We start from the raw sequence: 20641 nt of genomic DNA, 5'->3' as shown, positions 1-20641 counted from the left end.
TTCCTGGCAGTTCTCGGTCCCTCTGCTTTATTTTCAGCAGAGGTGGCAAGTTTTAGTGGGTGGAAACCACCCACCTCCCTCATTACTTTGCGCAGTGCTTGGTCACTTCGCTGTACAGCTGCACAAATACATGCAGCACCTCCCAGCAGGCAGCTCATGCAGCCACCCCCACCCATCATGCTCCAGCAAGCTTCAGTCTCGCTGGCTCAGGCACTGCCACGAGTGTAGCCCTGGCAGCATGAGTAGGGGCTGTCCCAGGCTTTCCTTACTCACCACTGTTTATCCTATTGCAGCAAGTTGCACTCAGCTTGCTCCTTGCCTTGGTGTCAGCTATGCTGCTGGTAAGCTTAAGTAAGAACCCCGTCCTCAGTTTAGATGCACCCACCACCCTCTTCACTAGCATGCAAGTGGCCACTGGGGCACAGACATCAACCCTGGGGCTCTTGAGCAGAGCCAAACCTTGTTCTCACTGCATTACTGTGATAAGAAGCAGAGACCAAGTGCTCTTTCATGCAAGTTCACATAGATAGATAAAGCCAAGTCAGTCCACCAACAGATACCCAATGCTAGTTCCTCCCAAGCATCCATTTCTCATGTACAGAGAGGGAACCAACTCTGGACACCGGTAGTATAGGTGACATCTGGCCTGGATAGTCAAACTTTGTCTGCAAGCAATGTGTCCCAAAGTATGACATACCTCCAAAGTACTTCACGTGATAGTCTACCTCATAGTAAGACAAGTAACACCCCAGAGAAGCCTATTTTACTCTGCCAACTATAAAAAACATCTAGACAGACAGGCTACATGTGAACATGTACACTGCCAGGATTCAAAGTTGTGTGAGGTTCCACCGTTTAAGCGTGAGGTAGAGCCAAACTGTATCTGGAAGCCAACCAGCAGTGTAGACAGAAAAGACACTTGTGAGAAGGCTGAGTTCCTTATCTCATTCTCAAATCTATTCTTCATTTCATATTTTAGGCTGAAAATCAGACTCTCATTCAAAAATAGGGTAATGAAACACAACGATGGCAGAGAGACAGACTTCTATATTTTTCATTCCTACTATTTAAGAACTTCAAAATTAAACTCACAAAGGCGTTGATATTCCTGCTTGCTTATTTTTATACAACTGATTTAAAGATAATCCCGAATCTGAACACTGATACATTCTGGGAAAGGACAACTCCAGCTTTGAATCTGAAGCTTATGAGCTGCCACAATATCTGTGAAATCTCGGGTTACTGTGCTTCATCTGAGAGATTATTCAGTGCATGTGAATTTCCCTTTTACAGATGTTCAGTTCACATAAATAGCTTGCTTTGCTCTGCTGGCCAGGGATGCTGTAACCCATGAAGCTCATTCAGATCAGCAAGGGATACAACAGAAGGCAAAGAGCTACAGAAAAAAAAGGAGTAGAATAAGAGCAAAATCAATAGAAAACACTAGAAGATAAAGCACTGGATGCTTCAAATATAAGCCATCAAAGAAAAGCCAGCCTAGAGAGAAGAGCCTATAGAGGTAGCAGAGATGAGAATCTTGCGCCTGCTAACAATTGCAATCTAAGAGCTGAACATATTCTTGTTCTTTGTAGTGCAACTGGGTATGACCCAGCTTGCCTCTATGGTTGATATTTTGCTTCTAGTTTTGGCATAATTGTTTTTTTTTAAAAAGCAGTCCACTCAAACAAAGCCGCAGAGCAAACCATGTAATTGAACCGACATGCTTGAAAACCATTAACAAGTGCTACTTTTAAGAATACCTCCCTTATCTCCTTCAGAATGGTGGGAAGGGGCAGACATTTCTATTTTGACATGGTTAGGAACAGGCAATGATATCTTCACTGGAAGCTGCATGTCTGTGTAGGAGCCTACAGGGGCAGAAGGAGCTGTGCTGTGGCGGGGGCTTTGCTCCACTATGTCATGTACATCACATGTACCAGTGAGGAGGCTGCAGAATCACTCCCCAGTAAAACCGTCTGTAGGAACAAGATAGGATCTGAGAGAGGCAATGAAGCCTTTGCAAAACATTCTTATGGAAACCCTGTCACTGACACCACATAGCAGGTTTGGCAAAGTACCAAGCCTCACTTTTCTGAAACCTCAACATGCAGAACTTCATTTGCTCTTTCAAACAAACGTCCCTGTTGCATGCAAAGCAGCAAGACACCCTAATACACTTGTTTCTAGACAAGAGAGCAGAGGTAGCTGCTGCTGAGGAGTATGCAAGGTCCTTTCAGCCCAGAGCTTCTGCATGCCCCACACAGCTGCTCCCATGTAGTAAGGGAGAGCCACTGCACAGTCTTGCTCACTCGTGAGAAGGAGGTGCTCTGGGGTATTACCTGCACCCCTGCAGACATAGCAGGGATGCCAGAGAAAGGATATCCTAGAAGTCAGAATAATTTGCAGATGTTATAAACAGTAAATACAAGAGAACACTGCTTGCTTCTGACAGATGAGCAGGGTTTGGTGCTCCCTAATGTTCTCATAAATCCTGAATCCATAAGGAAGTCTGAGAAGACGGGCAGAGCCCTCAAGATCGCAGTGAGCAATTTCCAATGTTTTCTTTGAAAAGAGGACAGGTTCCCTAATTTTCTGAAACAAATACTGAATGGCAAATGGAAGAGCAAGTGAATTGTTACTTCTGACAGGAGCTTGTGGAGCTGAATTGTAATCACACATCTAGACACCTGACAGCATCAGCCACACTTGTATCATATACACACATCTGTTGTCTTGATACTAAAGTGCTATAAAACTGAGTAACTTTGGCATTACATGCTAAGGCTGCTGGCAAAAGAATCCTTATACAGGTTCAGTACTATGTTTATCAACATCATAAGGAAGTCCTCTTAGGACTCCATTTGACTTTTATCTACATCTTAAGCACACATTTCTGGCTGCAGTGGAGAAGTAGGGCCAACTTTGGCTCATAGCTGGGATATCTGTAATGTCAGCCCTTCCTCAGAATGGGTAGCATGCAGTGGTGATTTCATTCTCTGGGTTAGTTTCTAAGCAAGAATATTCAATGTTATCCAAAGACTTATTACTTAAGAGCTCAGGAATGTCTGGCAGAGCACTCTCTGCAGGGTCTCTGGTGCTATCCCAACCTATAGAGAGGCAGGAGGAAAGTTTGGGTGCATGTCAGGACCAGGAGCCATGTAGACAAGATAAACCCTTTTTATGCTGATGGGAGGGCGCTTCTGCCAGCAGCATCAGTTGGCTCAGGATCTCTCCTACTCTGATTTGCTCCAGGAGTTGGCAGCCCGAAACGCTCCACAGCCAGTTCTTTGTGGTTGCTTTACTGCCTGGTGTTCACGTGTGCTTTGGGTGTAGGAGGCCCTGGCCCTCAGATGAGGACATTTCACAGCCAATTGCTCTGTGAAAGAGAATTGCTATGTGACATCATGCTGTTGGGATGTTCCTGTCTGCTTCAACAGAACATGGAAATGGGAAAATCCAGCCTGAGAACTCAGAAAGCCTGGAGGGTGCTGCACTGTTACCACCAGGCAGAGAGTGAATTTTTTTACAGGCTCCCTTTGGAGATTAGAAGATATCAGGCACTGAATGGGGGCTGCTGACTGCCCTGCCTTCAAGGCAGGAGAGTACAGGAGAAAATCCAGTGACCCTCTTTCTTTATGGGCCTCCCATTCTCTGCTTTTCAATGCTAGATACTGAGCTGTGGTATCGCCAGAAGACACTGTATTTACAAAAACCTCCCTTGTACAGGAGGTTTAATGGCACAAACATATCTATTTCCACCGCTGCACAGTGCACAGGCCTGTTAACTTTTGGTGCTTCTTTCTTATCCTTTTTTATCTCCCACCTTGATTTCTGTAGCTGTCCAAGCTGGGCTGCCTAAAGTCCTGCTCAGTTCAGTTGCAGCTCAGCTCAGCAACTCCTGGGGTTTCCAGGCACCCAGGAAAAGAGGAGCTGTCTTTTAGTATAGCTGTTGTCATTATTAAAGGAGCTCAGGTCTCTCTCAGTGTTGCCTGACAAGGCCTTGAAAGCAAACAAATGAGAGTGAAGTTCTACATGGCAAAATGCACCATGGATTAGTCACATGTGGATGTGGGCATGTATGGGATGCTGCCACACACACACACACTTTACAGGGGCAAAAAGCAGAGTGCAGTGTTTGTTAAAGCTTGCAGAAGCCCATTTATGCAGCAGCAAAAGAATGAGCCATCTGAAACACAGAACTGTGGCCACACACACATGCAAAGTGAGTTATTTTTAACATATGCCTTAGTTCCTTAGCATGTCAGCTCTGGGCCTGTCAGGCATGGAGGCAAGCTGTGTTTAATTCTGGGTTAAATTGCCACACCACAGAGATTTACAGCAACAGAGAGAGAGAGAGAGATAAGTACAGCAAGTTCAGCAAGAAAAACACAAGCGCTCCTCCTCCAGTTATCCAATTCTGCTGCTGTTCTTTATGAGTGACTAACAGGGACCAGGGCTTGCTCAGATGATGCTCATCATTCTCCTTCCCTGCCCAGTATCTGGAAGCCCATATATCCACCTAGTTTAGGTTTCTCCTTGATCCCCAGTGAACATATACAATACCCTCTGTGTGTGTTAGGGCTGTGCTGTTAGCACAGCCAGTGTAAGCACTGACAGGTGCTCTTGTATAGGTCCATTTACTCACAAATGTGTAGGTGTTTTACTTTCATCAGGGAGGAGGGAAAATTTGGTAGGACTGAGATTAGAGATACAGTGAGGTTTAGAGACATTTCCCCCCTATGGAAGTAGGATGCTGCAGAAGACAGGAAGGTGAACAAAGCTATTTCTCCGTAGTCTTTTTAGGAACCCTCCTTAGAAGACTGCTTTTTTAAAGGAGTTGAGGAATCTATCTCCCTTTGGGACATACATTATACACAGTAAGATTAACAATTTTCCTCATAGGTTCATTCAGTTTACCTAGATACACTCTTTCACACAAAGGGTAAAGAACCTATTTCAATGCCAATCCTGGAAGTATAACAATTGTGAAGATTAATAAATAAGTTAGAGCTGGAAGCCACAAGTACAGTAGCTGTGTAACAGAGATAAGCCTTACTCGTAGCAAGCAACCTGAGAATGGGTGTTAGCATAGGGGGACCATGCCTTATTAATTACTATAAATAACTACAACAAATGTCAAAAGAGGAAAAAGGAGTAAGGAAAAAAAAGGAGGAGAAGAGAAGGAAGAAAGAGAGAAGAGAAAAAACATGGAAAAGTAAAACTAAGACAAAACAAGCAAGAAGGAGAGACAAATTTTTGTAAAAGAACCCCATAGTGTCTTCAAACTGTTGCTGTAATATCTCACCTGCGGTCCTTCCACCATCAAATTCCATTGCCTTCAGAAGTGCTACATACAAACTTGGAAATGTAGGAAACCCAAATGTCTTGAAATATTTTTTTGCTTATGACTCCAGTTAGGAATCCTTAACATTTGACCACTCAGTTCCAGGAGTGAATGTTTATAGGATTTTACTGTTGTAAAACACACATTGGAGTCATGCACCTTACCTATTAAAATAATTTAAAAAAAAGCTAGATTATATGTACCACTTGCTGCTGCTGCAGCAGTAGAAGAAGAGGACATAATGAAGATAAAGATTTCTTTGCATAAATTACTGCATTCATGGAATGTTTTGAGGGAAACCATCCTCTCTGCTCCTCTGGATCCTGGCTGGGAATTCCAGAGGGAAGGAAAAAATACCCCAATGAATTTGTTCAGAAAGTGGGGAGGTTTGTTGTATTTTAAGAGCTGTCAAACAGGTCTCTTTGTCTGCAGTCAAGCTGTAAGAAATGTGTTCCACTGCTAATAAATTACACTTTTTCCTCCCAAATGGGACACCCTGTTTAGATTATCAGGTGTTTCTGTATCTTTGTTCAAATTTTATAGTTCTTTGTTAAAGAGAGCCTCAAATTGTGCCAAGCCTAAATGGGAAATAGTTTAGCAGTGATAAATAATCAGTTTAGAGGGCGATTTATTAGCCCCTTAGTGTTGTGTTATGTACCACAGAGTTTGACCCTAGCACCAGAGTCAGTTGATCTTGTATAACGCCAAGAAGGCTCCTAACAGCATATCAAGATCTAGAGTTTTCCAATCAGCAACTTTGCCTCAGAGGCAGAACTCAGCTTGACATCCTATCCAAGGCGCTGAGGAATGCCTCATAGCTCAGCCACTCCATTAGCTACCAGCTGCCCTGCTCCAGAGCTGCTGAGGTGGACAGGTGACAGCAGGGGCAGCAATACTTTCCACTAATACAGATTTATTGCCTGACAAATGGAACAAAACCTCAACCCTCCCAGAATAACCCACATCCCAGCACTGCTGTGAAATTAGGGAAAGGCTGTAGACACTGCAGGACAGTATGAGGAGCTCCATCAGTTCTGGTATGGGTGTCTTGAATAGGACACATTATTTTGTTGTACTTGGATGCCCATCTGACTATAAGTAGGAATTTGGTGTCACCTAAATAAGCCATATGGGATCAGCTCTAGCATCTTTGTTGTTCTTAGCAGCTTTCATGTGTTTATAACTATTCCTGTGGAGCAGGAGGCCTGGGAAGACTGTAGAAAAAGGAACAGTAAGTCTCTGCTCTCATCTCAGGCCAAAAGCCAATGATTTATAGAAGCCTGAGAAGTGCGTATTAGTGGGTGCATGAGTGTCCAAGCATGCGTATGTGTGGAAAGGTGATAGTAGCCTGGAGGACTGGGATTTATGACAGTTCCAGAAGTGTGCCAATGGATAAAACATTCATAATAATATTTAGGACTAGACCAATATATATGGATTTATGAAGCCATTTAAGGAAAATACAAATAGACAACAATTTATGAGGATGTGGGGAAATATAACATTAAGTAAGGATGCACCATATAAACTCATCAGCCACTCCAGAATTTACAGCCATGTACAGGAAACTACTACTAAAAGCAAGATTGAAGGCCATATAAGCCCATCTAATCATATATCTGCTTTTCAGAGAAATCACCACCAGTGCAGCAGTGACTGTGGAAACTTTGCAGCACTCCTGCCAAACTGACTGACCCAAGTGTGGGAGCCATGCTCAGTCAGGCTGATCCCCAATCCCTACACAGGAGAAACCTGAGAGCAGCACAAAGTATACCCATGACCACAAAGGCAGTAGTCAGGAGACATCAAGATGGGTGAAGGGGTCATTGGCTCCTCTGGGCCTCCAGGACTCAAAGCAAGCTGAAGTTGTTCCCGGTGTGGGGAATTGGATGTAAGCACAGCATTTACATTTCTTTTTGTCTCTTTCATCTCATCCCCAGGCCAATAAAATGAGTATTTCCCAAGGGGTGATGCTCATCTTTCCTCTCAGTAAAGCCAGGAAGTGGGCTGAGAGAAAGGAAATATGTGGTGATGGTACAACTCCCAAACCACAGGTACTGATGCAGTGCTGCACTCCAGCACAAGAACTGGAATAACAACCCATTACTCTTTATAAATGGATATTTTTCCATGTGGATTTTTTGGCACATTTATTGTATGTATAGTATTCCATACTTTAGCAGAGAAGTATGGTCCTAATTTAATGAAGCATTATGTGCAAAACTGAATTAAAATAATTCACATATTAGCACTTCAGCCAGTTTCACCAATAATGACTCTATGGAAAACAGTCTGTTAAAGCAAAACCTGCTCTAGGCATAAGGAACCATCGCAGAAGAATATCAATAAAAGTGGCTTTCAAGAGATTAAGGTGACATATTTACATACTTACAGACACGTATATATATTTGTTTATACAATTTAGCCTGTGAATCCTAGACTCTGTATAAATGGTCTTTAAATGGACTGTGGATTAAAAAAGATTGTTACTGAAGATTATTCCATGAGTGTCTTAGACCTAGTTCCGCATGATGAGAGAAGCATTTGTCCCAGGTACCCTTGATTCATTATCAATTAGAAGGATTAAGCAGTCTCTACTTGCTTTACTTGCTTCATTAATCATCTTTTTAATGATGGAAAAGAAGCAAAAATAGGAGCAAAAAGAGAGAACTAAAACTAAATTTTAGGCCATAAAGGAAATAGACCAGTTCTGCACAAAGACAGGGTCGAGTCATTACCATTGCCACATTTTTCAGGAGCAAAATTAGTCTTTAATGGATAAAAATTCTGTGATGGATTAACGTCAGTGCTGGGAAACTTCCAGTGATGGGAACTAATAATTTCTGAATAGCTTTATGTGGTGCTGTTGTATAAACAGACCTCACCATAGGAACTGCCCTGCAAAAAGAGACGTTGAGATTTCCCAGCTGTAACTGAATTCCCCAGGAGCTAAGGCCATCCATCCCCACCAAAAGTGTCTTTGTACCTTATGAGAACAGCACCTTGAAACGTCCAAAATATTCTACAGCTCAGTAAACACTGTTTGGGGTAGCATCCCCACCCTTGGAGATACTCAAAACCTGTCCCTAGGGCAAGGCCCTGAGCAGCCTGAGCAACCTGGACCTGCTTTGAGCAAGGACTTGGACATGAGTTCCCTGAAGGTCCCTCCAAAGTAGGTTATTCTACAGTTCTGCTACACTGTTTGAAATCCACTGCTCAGGCACACAGAGAGCTCTTTGGAAAGGTCATTTTAGAACAACCTGTCAATATTTCTGGGTGTATTCCATCATGTTAACCTCTCAAACTCAGCACTTTTCTGGGAGATATACCCGTTATGTCACTGCAAAAAGCTTCTCTGAGCTCAAGCCAGCTCTGCTGTATGGCTGTTGTCTGAGTCAGCTCCCAAGTGCCTTTGTTCAGTTGGTACACTGGAGGGAAGGAATACCATCCAGAGGGACCTTGACACGCTTGTGAGGTGGGCAGATGCCAACCTTACGAGGTTTAACCATGACAAGTGCAAGGTCCTGCACCTGGGTCGGAGCAATCCCAGGCACAGCTACAGGTTGGGCAGAGAAGAGATTCAGAGCAGCCCTGCGGAGAAGGACTTGGGGGTGTTGGTCGATGAGAAAATGAACATGAGCCGGCTTCAGTGTGCGCTTGCAGCCCAGAAAGGCAACCGTATCCTGGGCTGCATCAGAAGGAGCGTGACCAGCAGGTTGAAGGAGGTGATCCTGCCCCTCTACTCTGCTCTTGTGAGACCTCACCTGGAGTATTGTGTGCAGTTCTGGTGTCCTCAACATCCAAAGGACATGGAACTGCTGGAACAAGCCCAGAGAAGGGCCACGAGGATGATCAGGGGACTGAAGCACCTCCCGTAGGAAGACAGGCTGAGGAAATTGGGGCTGTTCAGCCTGGAGAAGAGAAGGCTGCGTGGAGACCTCCTAGCAGCCTTCCAGTATCTGAAGGGGGCCTATAGGGATGCTGGGGGGGGACTCTTCATTAGAGACTGTAGTGATAGGACAAGGGGTAACGGGTTAAAACTTAAACAGGGGAAGTTTAGATTGGATATAAGGAGGAAATTCTTTCCTGTTAGGGTGGTGAGGCACTGGAATAGGTTGCCCAGGGAGGTTGTGAATGCTCCATCCCTGGCAGTGTTCAAGACCAGGTTGGACGAGGCCTTGGGTGATATGATTTAGCATAGGGTGTCCCTGCCCACAGCAGGGGGGTTGGAACTAGATGATCTTAAGGTCCTTTCCAACCCTAACTATTCTATGATTCTATGAATTCCTTGTGGTGTTCTCTATCGAGATTTAGCAGAAAAATGATGAAAAACTTGAAGTTTTTTTACTCTACATGTCTTTGAGGCCCCATGTGCTTGCCAAGAATTGGGTAAAAAAGCATGTGCAAACTGAAAAAAGAAATTTAGAAAGCAATGCTCAAAAATACCAGAAACAGCTGTTTAGGCATATATCTTACCTGAGATACAGCCATAGGCAAGAACAAAAGGGATCTCCCACCTACCTTTCAGGTGCCCAGGGAGTGCAGATACAAGACTAACAACTTCTTGGTCTTTACCTATCTTTACCGTACTCTTTCATGCAGTATTTTACATGTTTGGGTAGACACCATGGAAATGTCCCACACACTTCGTTAGCTGAAAAGCTTCTCAATAGCATAGTCGTGGGGTCTCCTACAATGAAACTCAAATGTGCGACTCAACTATTCTATGATTCTATGGTGCTTCTACCTGACAGTACCAAAGTGCAGGATTCACCTCCCCTGTCTTTGTGTTCTTAAAATTCAGAGGCTCGCCTACGGGGGAGAGTCAACAGAAGAACTAGAAAAATATCCAGAAGAGAGTTCATCCATCCCATGCTAACACAGCAAGGCTAAAGTGCCACCTGGAGGTACCTGCCTCCCTCCTCTGCTTACAGAGGCAGGATAGGCAACAGCTTTTGTACTGGGCTCTGACTTTCAGGCAGCTAGCATCATGAGAGGTGCATGCTGGCTCTTCAGGTAGATGAACAGAAAAAAACTAGTTGAAAATGGCCACATCTCCCCATGATAAATGGTTCGAGAGCACAACACTGAAACCTTGGGTACTCAGTGTCCTTTCCTAAGTATAAGAGGTCCCCCCTTTCTCCTCTTCAGGGCATTAAATATTGGACTTGCCACTAGAAGGAGACATAGCAAGAGTCAAGCAGATCATCTCCAAATAATTTTGTTCTCCTTTGTAGACTTTTTTTGTTTTGCTTTCTGTTGGTAGTCTCTGAGAACAAATGTACATTGTTTTCACTACATGTGCATGAAGAGAAAACGTTTGTGGATCACTGAGAATTAACCAGTTCCTAGAAAAGGAGCTTGGACATCTCCCAGTTGAATGTCTGTGAGCTAAATTCCTTGTAGCAAGAGGGCAATAGTGCTCACAGAAGCAGACGCTTGAAAAGCAGGGGAGAGCAATAGTATTGCATACTGTCCTGTATATGCAGCACTTCCATTCAGCTGATAGCCAGGCACCACACATGGGACACCAGCATTACCATTCCCATTTCACAGGAAGGACAGTAACACCAAAGGATGGTAAGGGGAAATCAGCCACAGGCTCAAAGCTGACTCCAGAGTAATCATTCAGACCTGAGTTTGTTGCAAAGTCTCCCCTGGCTTGGGTTGTGTTTTACCCCATTCCTACTGTGGCTGAGGATGAGGATATTTTTATCCATGTTTGGAGATTTGGGGTACAAAGTACATACAGACGTGTTAGGAAAGAGCAACAGGAAAATAAGTGAATATGTTCTTTAAGTGGACTGTGCAATGTTAAGTGTTAGATTTCTTCTTCCAATATAGAATAACTGAGTAAAATAAATGCAAACTGCACACAATGCAATAAAAAACAAATGTTCCATTTTCCACTTCTTCTTGATACAGCTGTTTGTTTTAAACATATAAAGATTAAGGGAAGAGTCTTGAATTTAATTAAATCCCCAAAGAACTAATGATATTTATGCATATTAAATTTTTAAAGGCACTTGTGGCTGTTCAGCCAATCATTCACTGGGCTGTCATAACATGCCTCCCAACCCTAATTTAAATTCGAAAGAAGAGATCCATGAAAAAAAAAATGTGCAGACAGTAACCTTTTCACTGCACATATGTTTAAGAGATAAACGCCCATCTAGCTTTAAAAGGCAACAAATCTAATAAATGGCCACATCATCATAATTCAGCAGTGGAAAAAAAATCAATGTTACAAATTTTGGAACTGCATCTCTCAGTAAAGTAAATTAAAACATCAATTCAAACGTACTTTAAAGACTTTATAAGGAGAACATTGATGTCTTAACACAGAAACTCCCAGATAACTCTAGATGTAGCTGGGGCTTTCCCAGAGCTGTCATGTAGAGAGTGGCGCTCGGCATGGCCATCTTTGGAGCACAGCAGGAAGCTCCACTCCATTACTTGTTTTTTCCCCTTCTCTAGTCCTGTACCTTCATAAGCCAACAGGTACATTAGGTCTTGTCAAAAATGGCTCAGTGAGAGCAAAAAAGGTTTCTTGCCCTTTTTGCAGTAAATCAAGGAAGTCTCTGATGTGGCCCTAAGTCTCTAGCCCAAAGCTACAATCTCTGAACCTTCTCCCTTGTCACCAAGTCGGCTGTAAATGCAGGCTGCAAAGTCGCGGGGCTTCCTATTCTTCCACTCCGTGTAACTTCCCTGCCTTGTGTACTCAACATTTTGTTATCCTAACTCTTACACAGTCATCTCTCCCACCTGAAACAACAGACTCCTCCTCTGTACATCTCCTAAACACTAATAAAAGATGTTTTCTGTTCCGCCTACCTTTCAGCATTGACATACAGCATTAACCAGGGGTAGTCTGAAAGCTCAATGAAGTACAGTCTCTTGCTAAACAGAAGGTTGCAAATACTGCTCCTGCTTCTTTCGCAAGTATTTCTGCTGATTTTCTTGAGTAAGGATTTAGACCCTATCTAGAAAAGTAGTTCCTTGCCTATAGTTAAGCCTGGGGTTTTTTTGATTTATTAATTGTGACAACCATTAATTACTGCTGTGTTTGTGTTTGAGAGACTCTTCAACCCTGCTTTGCTGATATGACACAACCTTTGCCAGGCACTTACCTATCAAGTACTCCAGCCAGAACTGGTCTGTCTCTGTATTGTAGGGTCGATTGAAGTCAATCTGGATTTGGAAAATCTGTCCCCGACGCACTATCAGCTTGGGGCTGTAGTACTTGTCAGTGTGGTGCTGCTGCTTGTTGATCTCGTGGGGCTCCTTGAACATATGAATGTCCACAACTCGCAGGTAATCTGCAGAAACACGTAAATGAACAGAGAAGGAAGGAGTCAGTATGTTGGAATGTCAACATTGATATCAACATTGTTAGAGGCCCTGTCCTCCGCCTCCTAAGCCTTGGCTCATCAAGGAACACTGCGCGACAGAGCACACTGGATCTATTTGGGACTTACATTTTCCTGGGTGAGCAAGAGACTTATGGACTGACACTTGTTTGCCCACCTGCCATTTTCACAGAGGTTGCAACGCTTCTAGGGAATGACTAAAGCAATTGAAGAATGAACAGGTTCCTGCGGGTGGAAACCTGAATGTCCTCAAGATGGACATTCCTTTGGCATCAGCTTTCTGCAAGTCTGGGCCTCCTTTTCGCAAGTTTACCACAGCAATCTGTGGGCCTTGACAGTTGTGCCTTCATGTCTCACTTCTTGTGGCCTTCCATTTGCAAAATGCAAATTCACAGGGGTTTTGTGACACTTAAATACATTAACGTTTGCAAACCACTACCACTATCGAGTGCTGAAGAGGCTCAGAGGCAGCTAATGATCTTTCATTCAGCTCGAGCTTGGATTGTCTGTATTAAATAAGGTTTTGGTGTACTGTATGTGTCTAGACTCAGCTTCTTAGTACACCTCCACTGCTATTAGTGTCTTCTTCTGAAAACTAAATATAACATTACAGTATATAGTTACAGCATAGAGTTATAGGCAAACAGCAGTAGGTATCTGCAACATACATGAGCAAATCTTCACTCTGCTCAAATTAGGGCTGTTCAAAAGCCTACCACTGCTGGAAGATAGTCTGCTCAGCTAATGTCCAGTGGTGGTATTGGGATAGCCAAAGGCACTTGCAGTCACCATGAGATACATGACTGTACCATACCAGGAATCTTCACAATGGGAGTCTTCACACACAACAAGCAACCACATGAAAATGAAAACAGACATCATTCTTTCGCCTACATGCTTGGGCAGATAGTCACAAAACGTCTGCCAGGATGACCATCACTGCTCATCACCGTGAGAGAGACAGAAGAATAAAGCTTGATTTGCAGCTCTCAGCTTGCTTTTCCAGGTGCTGACAGTTAGAAACTGTGTAATTTTTGCATTTTATACTGATGGCAACAGAGACAAACTCATGCCTGGCAAAAAGAGGTGCACATTTACAGCAGCTGGTGGAGCTGTGCGTACTCATGATGGTGGTTAATTTGGCCTGTTACTGAGTACACTGTGAGCAGAAATGATGTGCTCAGAGAATTAATTGGATATTCAAGTCACTGAAGGCTGAACACAACCCATTTCACAGAAGCTCAGAAAATAGCTTTGCACACTGTTTTTCCTTGAGGGCAGGGGAACACTGCATAGTTGCCAGCTCTGGACAAGCAGCAAAGCAACTCTTTCTGGGGAGCAGACGTTCTGAGGGGATGCATTCAAGACATCAGCAGAGCCTTGCAGGCAGCAGCTCCCCTGGGCACCAACATGATCTTTCCCATGCTCCAACCAAACCACCCAGCCTAGGCTCTGGGCTACAGATAACAGGAGAAGGGAAAATAAGGGCAGCAGGAGCAGGTCCCGCTTGTGCATTGTCACCATCAACTGCCTCTCCCTGCCCTTTGGGAAACAGAAGGAAAGAAAAATGCCCAGGGACAAGAGCAAGATAAAGATCCTTTCATGGAAAAGTCGTGGACAACTGAACCCCAAACCATCCTGCTAACCTTAACCTGAGGAAAAGCTGGAATACCTGTTCAATCCTGAGCCAGGATTAAAGTCCCAAGGCAATGTTATTGTTATTCTCTGCTCAATTCACCAGCCTTCTGGAGTAACTTCTGTAGATCATCACTGGCTTTAGCACTGGCTGAAGTTACAGAGATGGTTTTTGTGTGAAACGTTAAGTACATTTTGCTCAGAAATCATTCTCATTGCCCCTCTGTGAAGTGGGGCATGCTTGGCCTCTCTCCCTCCAAAAAGTCAATGATCACTCACAATAATGCTGACAAAGCTCACAGTCAAATTACATGAGGTGGGGATTTCCTGGAGGTGGGCAAGGAAGAGGCTCTCCCCTTATCTGCCACAACCCCTCCCAGGCTGAAAGCACTGCATGAAAAAGCTGCATGTCTTGGGGCTCTCTGAGGGGGGAAGCTACCAGTAAGTTCTGCTCAGCCTCTCCCTCTTTCTGAGGAAGCATACAAATGAATTTGAGGGTTTGTTGTATTTTCATCTCATGTTCTGAAATAAAAGGCAATAGTGACCTAGCCATTCCTTCACATTAATCCTTAAGGAACTGCAAAGCTGAGCCACCCTGGGCCTTCAGTTCACCATTTGCTGCATTTCATTTCAGGACTTACATGGCTCCTGTTAAAACACAACCACACACATCTGTGGGCAGCATATTCCACTTGCTCTCAGTGTTAGAATGTGTATTGAACTTGCCAGGTGAAGATAACCTGTGACCGAGCCTATGTTACTTTAATGGTAATTACAGAGGACAAAACCTAACAGGGTACTGCGATGTGCTAACACCATCACTAGGGTGCAATCAAAATGAAGGCTCCAGTCTATGCTCATCTGTTTGTGAGGGACAGATGTGGCATCTGTCCCTCACAAAGGGTCATCATCAAGACCCCCTTTGAAGACAGGTCCATATAATGGTTTACCTTAGCCTGGTCTGCTGCTTAGTGCAAGCAGGTTTGCTGCACAGGAGGCAGCACTCTGATGCTTTCTTAAAGCTTTTGCAATGTTAAGCTTGCATGAAAATAAATGATCACAAGTTTGAGTAGTTTGTTTGAATAACAAGAATAGCTTTCAAACATCATGTTTTCTCGGAGGTCCAGAGAGAAAGGGCTCTGGATTACAAACCCAATAGCGTGAGTTTCCAAAGGAGGTGCCCATCACTCTGCTAACAGGGGAAGCACGATTCTTTGGTGAGTTGCCAAACTTTGCAAAGGAGGGTGCGTGGGGAGCTTGCAGACTGTGGGGCCGCAGGGCTGTGTCCTCCCACCAAGCGGCTGTAAGCGCCAGGCCCACTCGTAACACATTGCAGTGAGATGAGCTGGCGAGGAAGAGCCAGGGGGAGGACACAGCACAGGCGTGCTCATGGAGATACAGGCTTCTTGATGAAGAAGCACTTGGGGGCTGCGCATCCTCCTCGCTAAGTATCTCCTCCCGCAAGCAAGTCGGGCTCTAGCAGCAGGCAGCCCACTGACCGGACTGAGAAGGCAGTGGTCCCTGGCAGCATCCACTGCTTGCTCCGGCTGTGATTCAGCTGAGTAGAAGTGGGTGTCAGCAGAGAGCTAGTCAAGCACAAGGTTTTACCTCATCCTGGAGTAGTAGCTAAAATAGGTCAAATGAATCACACCCTAAAAATGCCTGTTTCTCTCTGTTGGCTGTCAAGGGAAAAGAGGGTGACTAGCTCAGCTGTAGACACCTACACTGTGCAGATCAAGGGAAGGATTCAGTTAAGTTTAGGCATCTAAATGAAGTGAGCTTGGTATGTAACCTGTTATTATGGTCAGTTAGTGGCTGGTTGTTGCAGCCAGCAAAGCTGAGAGAAGGCTACAGATCACCCTGGAAGTGACACCCACTGCCTCTCCGGACAGCCTGTGCCTTCACCTCCATTCACGGCATAGCTCTGTGTTGACTGCAATTTGGCACATGTGAAAACAGTGATGTTTGGATGTTTACTGCAGGTGTCCTGTCCTACACCAAAGGCTACAAAACTCCTTAATTGCAGCAGCAGGGATAAAAGCATTTGCATGCTTTGTTCAGTGTGTAATTGCAATGACATGGGAGCCACTACAAAAAATTTGGATGACACAGAAATGTAGAGATGTGCAGAAGGGGAAGGAGGTGGGACAAGCAGTTCTCTGCAAGGATGTGCTTGTGGCACTAGAGCCCTGTCATACCCTGTTGCTTCTGCTCTGCCTGCGCTCACTTTATCCCCCAAGCACAACACTGCGAGTGCTCCGGGCAGTCTCAGCTCCTGAATGTAAGTCCCAGCCTGAGCTCCATTAGGCTATAAACCTTTAATATGGTCTGACAGGTGACTTAAGCATCCTGCCCAAAAGAGTGTGTCCAGGGACCACACTTACATCAGCCAGTATCAAAGGCTTTAGATCACTGCTGATGTGCACTGAAACAGCAACACTGCTGCTGTCTCTTCCCTTCAGGTCACCCATTTCATGTTGTTGCTGCAAGTATTACAGAGCTGAACTGCAAAGCAGAGCTGATCTAGCTATACAAAAAGAGCTTTGCTGTCATACACAGATTTATTTTTCAGTCATACCAGTCCCATAGCCAGGTTTAGCCTATGGCCACGCAAACCCTGGCTTTGGACAAGTGCTGTTATTCTCACCAGCAGCATCACCTTAAGCATGTGTTAGGCTCCTGCCTTGACTCACTTGACCTGACATTCTTAAGTTTCCATGGCATTTCTGAAAAGCAAGAGGCTCCCACCCACCAGCACTGCACTTCATTCAAAGCATCATGTGAAGCACATCAAAAAGCAATAGGAATCTTTCTTCTGGTACTGGTGGGCTTTAGCTGCAGGCTGCATTCCTTCTAAGGTAACCCACACTTACACATCCTCAGCTTCTGGGAACATATTGGGTTTGAAATGATGTCTAGTCAGGACCTGTACTGCATTACATTTGACAATTTAAACACATACTTGCCCCAGAGCTACAGGGTTGTTTGAAAAGATTCAATTGAAATTTCTACAGTCTTAACATGCCAGTTGATTTGCTCAGGCATTTTTAAAAAGAAATGCTTTTAAAAGAAAGGAGTGTGTATTAAAATGGGGCGGATGTGTGGTTAAGGCACATGATTAGGATTACAGAAATAATGCTTTGCAATAGAAATTTGAACTTGTCACTTAAAAATGCCTGTTTCCCAGTGTATAAAATGCAGTAATTAATGCTTGTCTACATTTATTAAGCACTCTTTCAACCCTGGATGAAAAGTCCCATAAGAGTATTAAGTATTATTACATCTGGCTAACCTGAGTTGCCATGTTCAACAAGTTCTGTTGTTCATTTCAAATAGGCCAAAAAATTAATGTCGTTTGGTTGGTGACTCCCTCAGGAGACTACCCTGATTTCTTTTAAACCAAATCTTCCTTAAATTTATTCAGCTTCACTCCAAAGAATCAGCCCTGAGAATGTGGTTTGATTTACCCATCCCCTCCAATGATATTGTTTTGTCTCCCCAGCCAAATGGTTGAAACACTTTTCATAGGAGAAAAATCAAACACTGGAGATTCCTTTCAGTTTCACATTCGTTTTTACAAGAGAGCTGAACATCTAGCACAAGTTTTCCCTGCCAGCCAGCATTTTGCAGTAGTTTCACAGTCAGTTTATGGTCACACAAACCAGAGGGGCCATCAAGAGGGGAGGGTGTTTTTAGCTAGTTTTCTCAATAAAAGCCATCTGAGACCAAGACATGTAAGGAAAAAAGTGGTTTGGTTTTAATTCACAGAGCTGGGCAGAGGTGAGTTTGGAAGATGTAAAAATAGACTCATGGGTTAATTGTACACCATACCTTTTGGATTAAATCCTCTAGGTATCAATCCAAAAGCCTCTATCTCAGGGACCTCATTTTCTTCCTCATTGGAGTTGTTTGATGGGATGGCTCGTCTTCCATTCAGGGGAGGTTTTTTCTTTTCCTCGTTGGTGCTTGTTGTTTCAGACATCCTGTATTAAAAAATGTAACGCCATGAAAGAAAGAAGGAGTGCAAAGAAAAAGCAAACATGAGCCAGCATGGCACATGTAAGATGGAGAAACCAGAAACAGAGCCACACATTTTTAAACTCACATCATAAACAAAATCTGAGAGGCAGAAAACATCAGTGTAATGATGGAGCACAGCTCTCTAAGGATTGGAAGGCATTTTGTGTTTGTCATAATACATGAATTAGAAAAGAAGAGGGGCACAAGAAGGAGAGGGAAGCCTAACAGAAGTATTTGCCAAGAAGAAGCAAGGCATTGAAAACACCAGGGAGTTTTAGGAGACAGAACTGGAAAATCATTCACTTTCCCACCCTCCAAAACAGCATTATTGAATCCAAAATAGCAAATTATATTTCCAGAAAGTGCATCACATACTATCTCCCCTAATAAAAATGACATGCAAAGTTCTACTGCAATCATCCCAAATACTACAGCCTACAACAGTCTGTGGATGATTACGGGAGAACTGTATTTTTGTCCCGATGCACACAAACACCCAATATCTAAAGGGCTAACTCCTGTGTCTGGAGAGTCCACTTTTGAGAGAGAGATGGAGAAAATGAGAAAGTGGGAAAGAAAAAAAAGAGAGAGAAGGGAGAAAAGGGAGGGGGGGAGGGAGGAAGAAAAAAGCACTTATCCACTTATTTCTCTCCCACTAACGACCTTAAGGGAATTCTCAGATGTAGGCTGATCAGAGACTTCTCTTTGAGCTAGTCAAAACTGCTTTCGCATCTATTTCAGTGTAAGCATGTAGCAATGAAAAAGCCATGCCATCCTTCTAAAAAAATATTCATGGATGAGAGCTCAACTTCTTCCCAAAGCTCCTGAAAACACAATTCAAAATGTGGCAATTATTTAACAGCAGTAAGCTCCTAAAGGCAGTTTTTTTAGTGAGCAGGGGTACCTTCGTTTCAGATAGTCTTTTTTTTCCCTTCTCCCTTGCAGAATTTCTGAAGTGCAATAGAAGCCTGAAAAAGTTGGGGCTTTTAAGTAACCTCTGTATATCCTCCTCCCTCCTGTTGCAATAGGACAGTGCCAAAAGGGCTGCCAAGCCCTCCCCTTCGTACCACCTCTAAGGATCTGCCACCGCTGCTGGCACATGTTTGCTTACTCCCTCCCTCTCCCTGCCTTTCTTACCCCAACCCTGCTCACCAGGAGCATTTCAGAGTTCTTGGGCTAAGGAAATACCTTAAGCTAAGGAAACAGCTTGGGCACCGAGGTTTCAATTCTTAGTGAGATAGAGTAGAACTGCTCATGGCACAAGGGCTTAGGAAATGGAAGTCTGGAGGGGGGTTCCTGAGGGACACAGCCCAAGGAGCCATGCTCACCATATTACCTGTTTTTAATGGTGTCTCTACCTCAGGCTGCGTGCAGTGCAACCTCAAGTACCGGTTTTCATTGCACTCCCAGGCAGATGACAGTGATGGTTCCCTTGGCAGGTGCCCCATGGCAGTCCTTTCAGAGGACTGTGGGGCATATGGACATGGAGCACTCATTGGTGGCCCAGCAATGAGGGCCTTTTTCTTGAGACCCTGTTTCGTTCAGGAGAGCGAAGGTATTTTGCACTAAACAGCAATGTTTAAGGCAAATGACCTTCAGCTCTTGCCCACGATAAAATGTGCATCACATATTAACTGGAGTCTGGTGGAAACATTTTAGTTCCATGTCAACTTTGTTCAGCTCCACTAAGCTCCAAGATAACTGGGGACTGTGTGATACCTTCTCTATCAGACATATTTCCACAGACCAACGGAATGGCACAAAGAACAAGCAGCGTACAGGGAAGAAGTCAGGACCACTCTCCTGCCAGCCACTGTTGTTTGGCAGCAGAGGTACAAGGCACCTACTAAGAGCATGCACGGATAGCAGAGAGCTCCTCCTACGCACATGGGACCTGCCATGGGCACTTACTTGCTTCAGCTGCAGGGTAGAAGCAGAAGTGGAGACACAGTGAACAGGTCTCCACCCTCTTTCAGCCAGGTATGACTTCCAGGCCCATAGCAACAGCGAAGTCTCAAACGTCTGCTGGCTTAACACCATTGAAATCAAGCCAGGAGGCAGAAGTGGAGAGAATAGAGTCACATTCCTGTAATGGGAAGCAACAAATAAATCACCTGGAACACAGGCCCCTCATCCTAGCTCCCTGGGGATTGCCCAGCCACAGCAAGGTAACTCACATAAGCTGGGACACCGGCATAGCATGGGGCAAAGATGCCAGCCAGAGAACTGAAAGCAGCATGGATGCACCAGCATGGCTTTGCAGCCAGGCTAA

At 44.2% G+C, this 20641-nt stretch overlaps 1 protein-coding gene across 1 annotated transcript in view; it reads right to left on the bottom strand.

The window, feature by feature from the left end:
- Nucleotides 1-19398, bottom strand: part of F13A1 (coagulation factor XIII A chain) — a 61073-nt gene extending 41675 nt beyond the window's left edge. Inside the window, exons 1-3 of the mRNA XM_057399302.1 lie at nucleotides 19274-19398; nucleotides 18181-18332; nucleotides 12475-12663 (exon numbers count right to left, since the gene is read on the bottom strand). Coding sequence (XP_057255285.1) covers nucleotides 12475-12663; nucleotides 18181-18331 — 340 coding nt within the window. The 5' untranslated portion in view covers nucleotide 18332; nucleotides 19274-19398. The remainder of the gene's footprint in view (nucleotides 1-12474; nucleotides 12664-18180; nucleotides 18333-19273) is intronic.
- Between the last annotated feature and the right edge of the window lie 1243 nt (nucleotides 19399-20641).

The sequence above is a fragment of the Pezoporus wallicus genome, unplaced genomic scaffold (genome assembly GCF_028554395.1).
Source record: "Pezoporus wallicus isolate ANWC-B61680 ecotype Strahan unplaced genomic scaffold, APGP_CSIRO_Pwel_v1 contig_818, whole genome shotgun sequence".
NCBI lineage: Eukaryota > Metazoa > Chordata > Aves > Psittaciformes > Psittacidae > Pezoporus > Pezoporus wallicus.
This window is presented reverse-complemented; position numbering and strand designations above follow the sequence as displayed.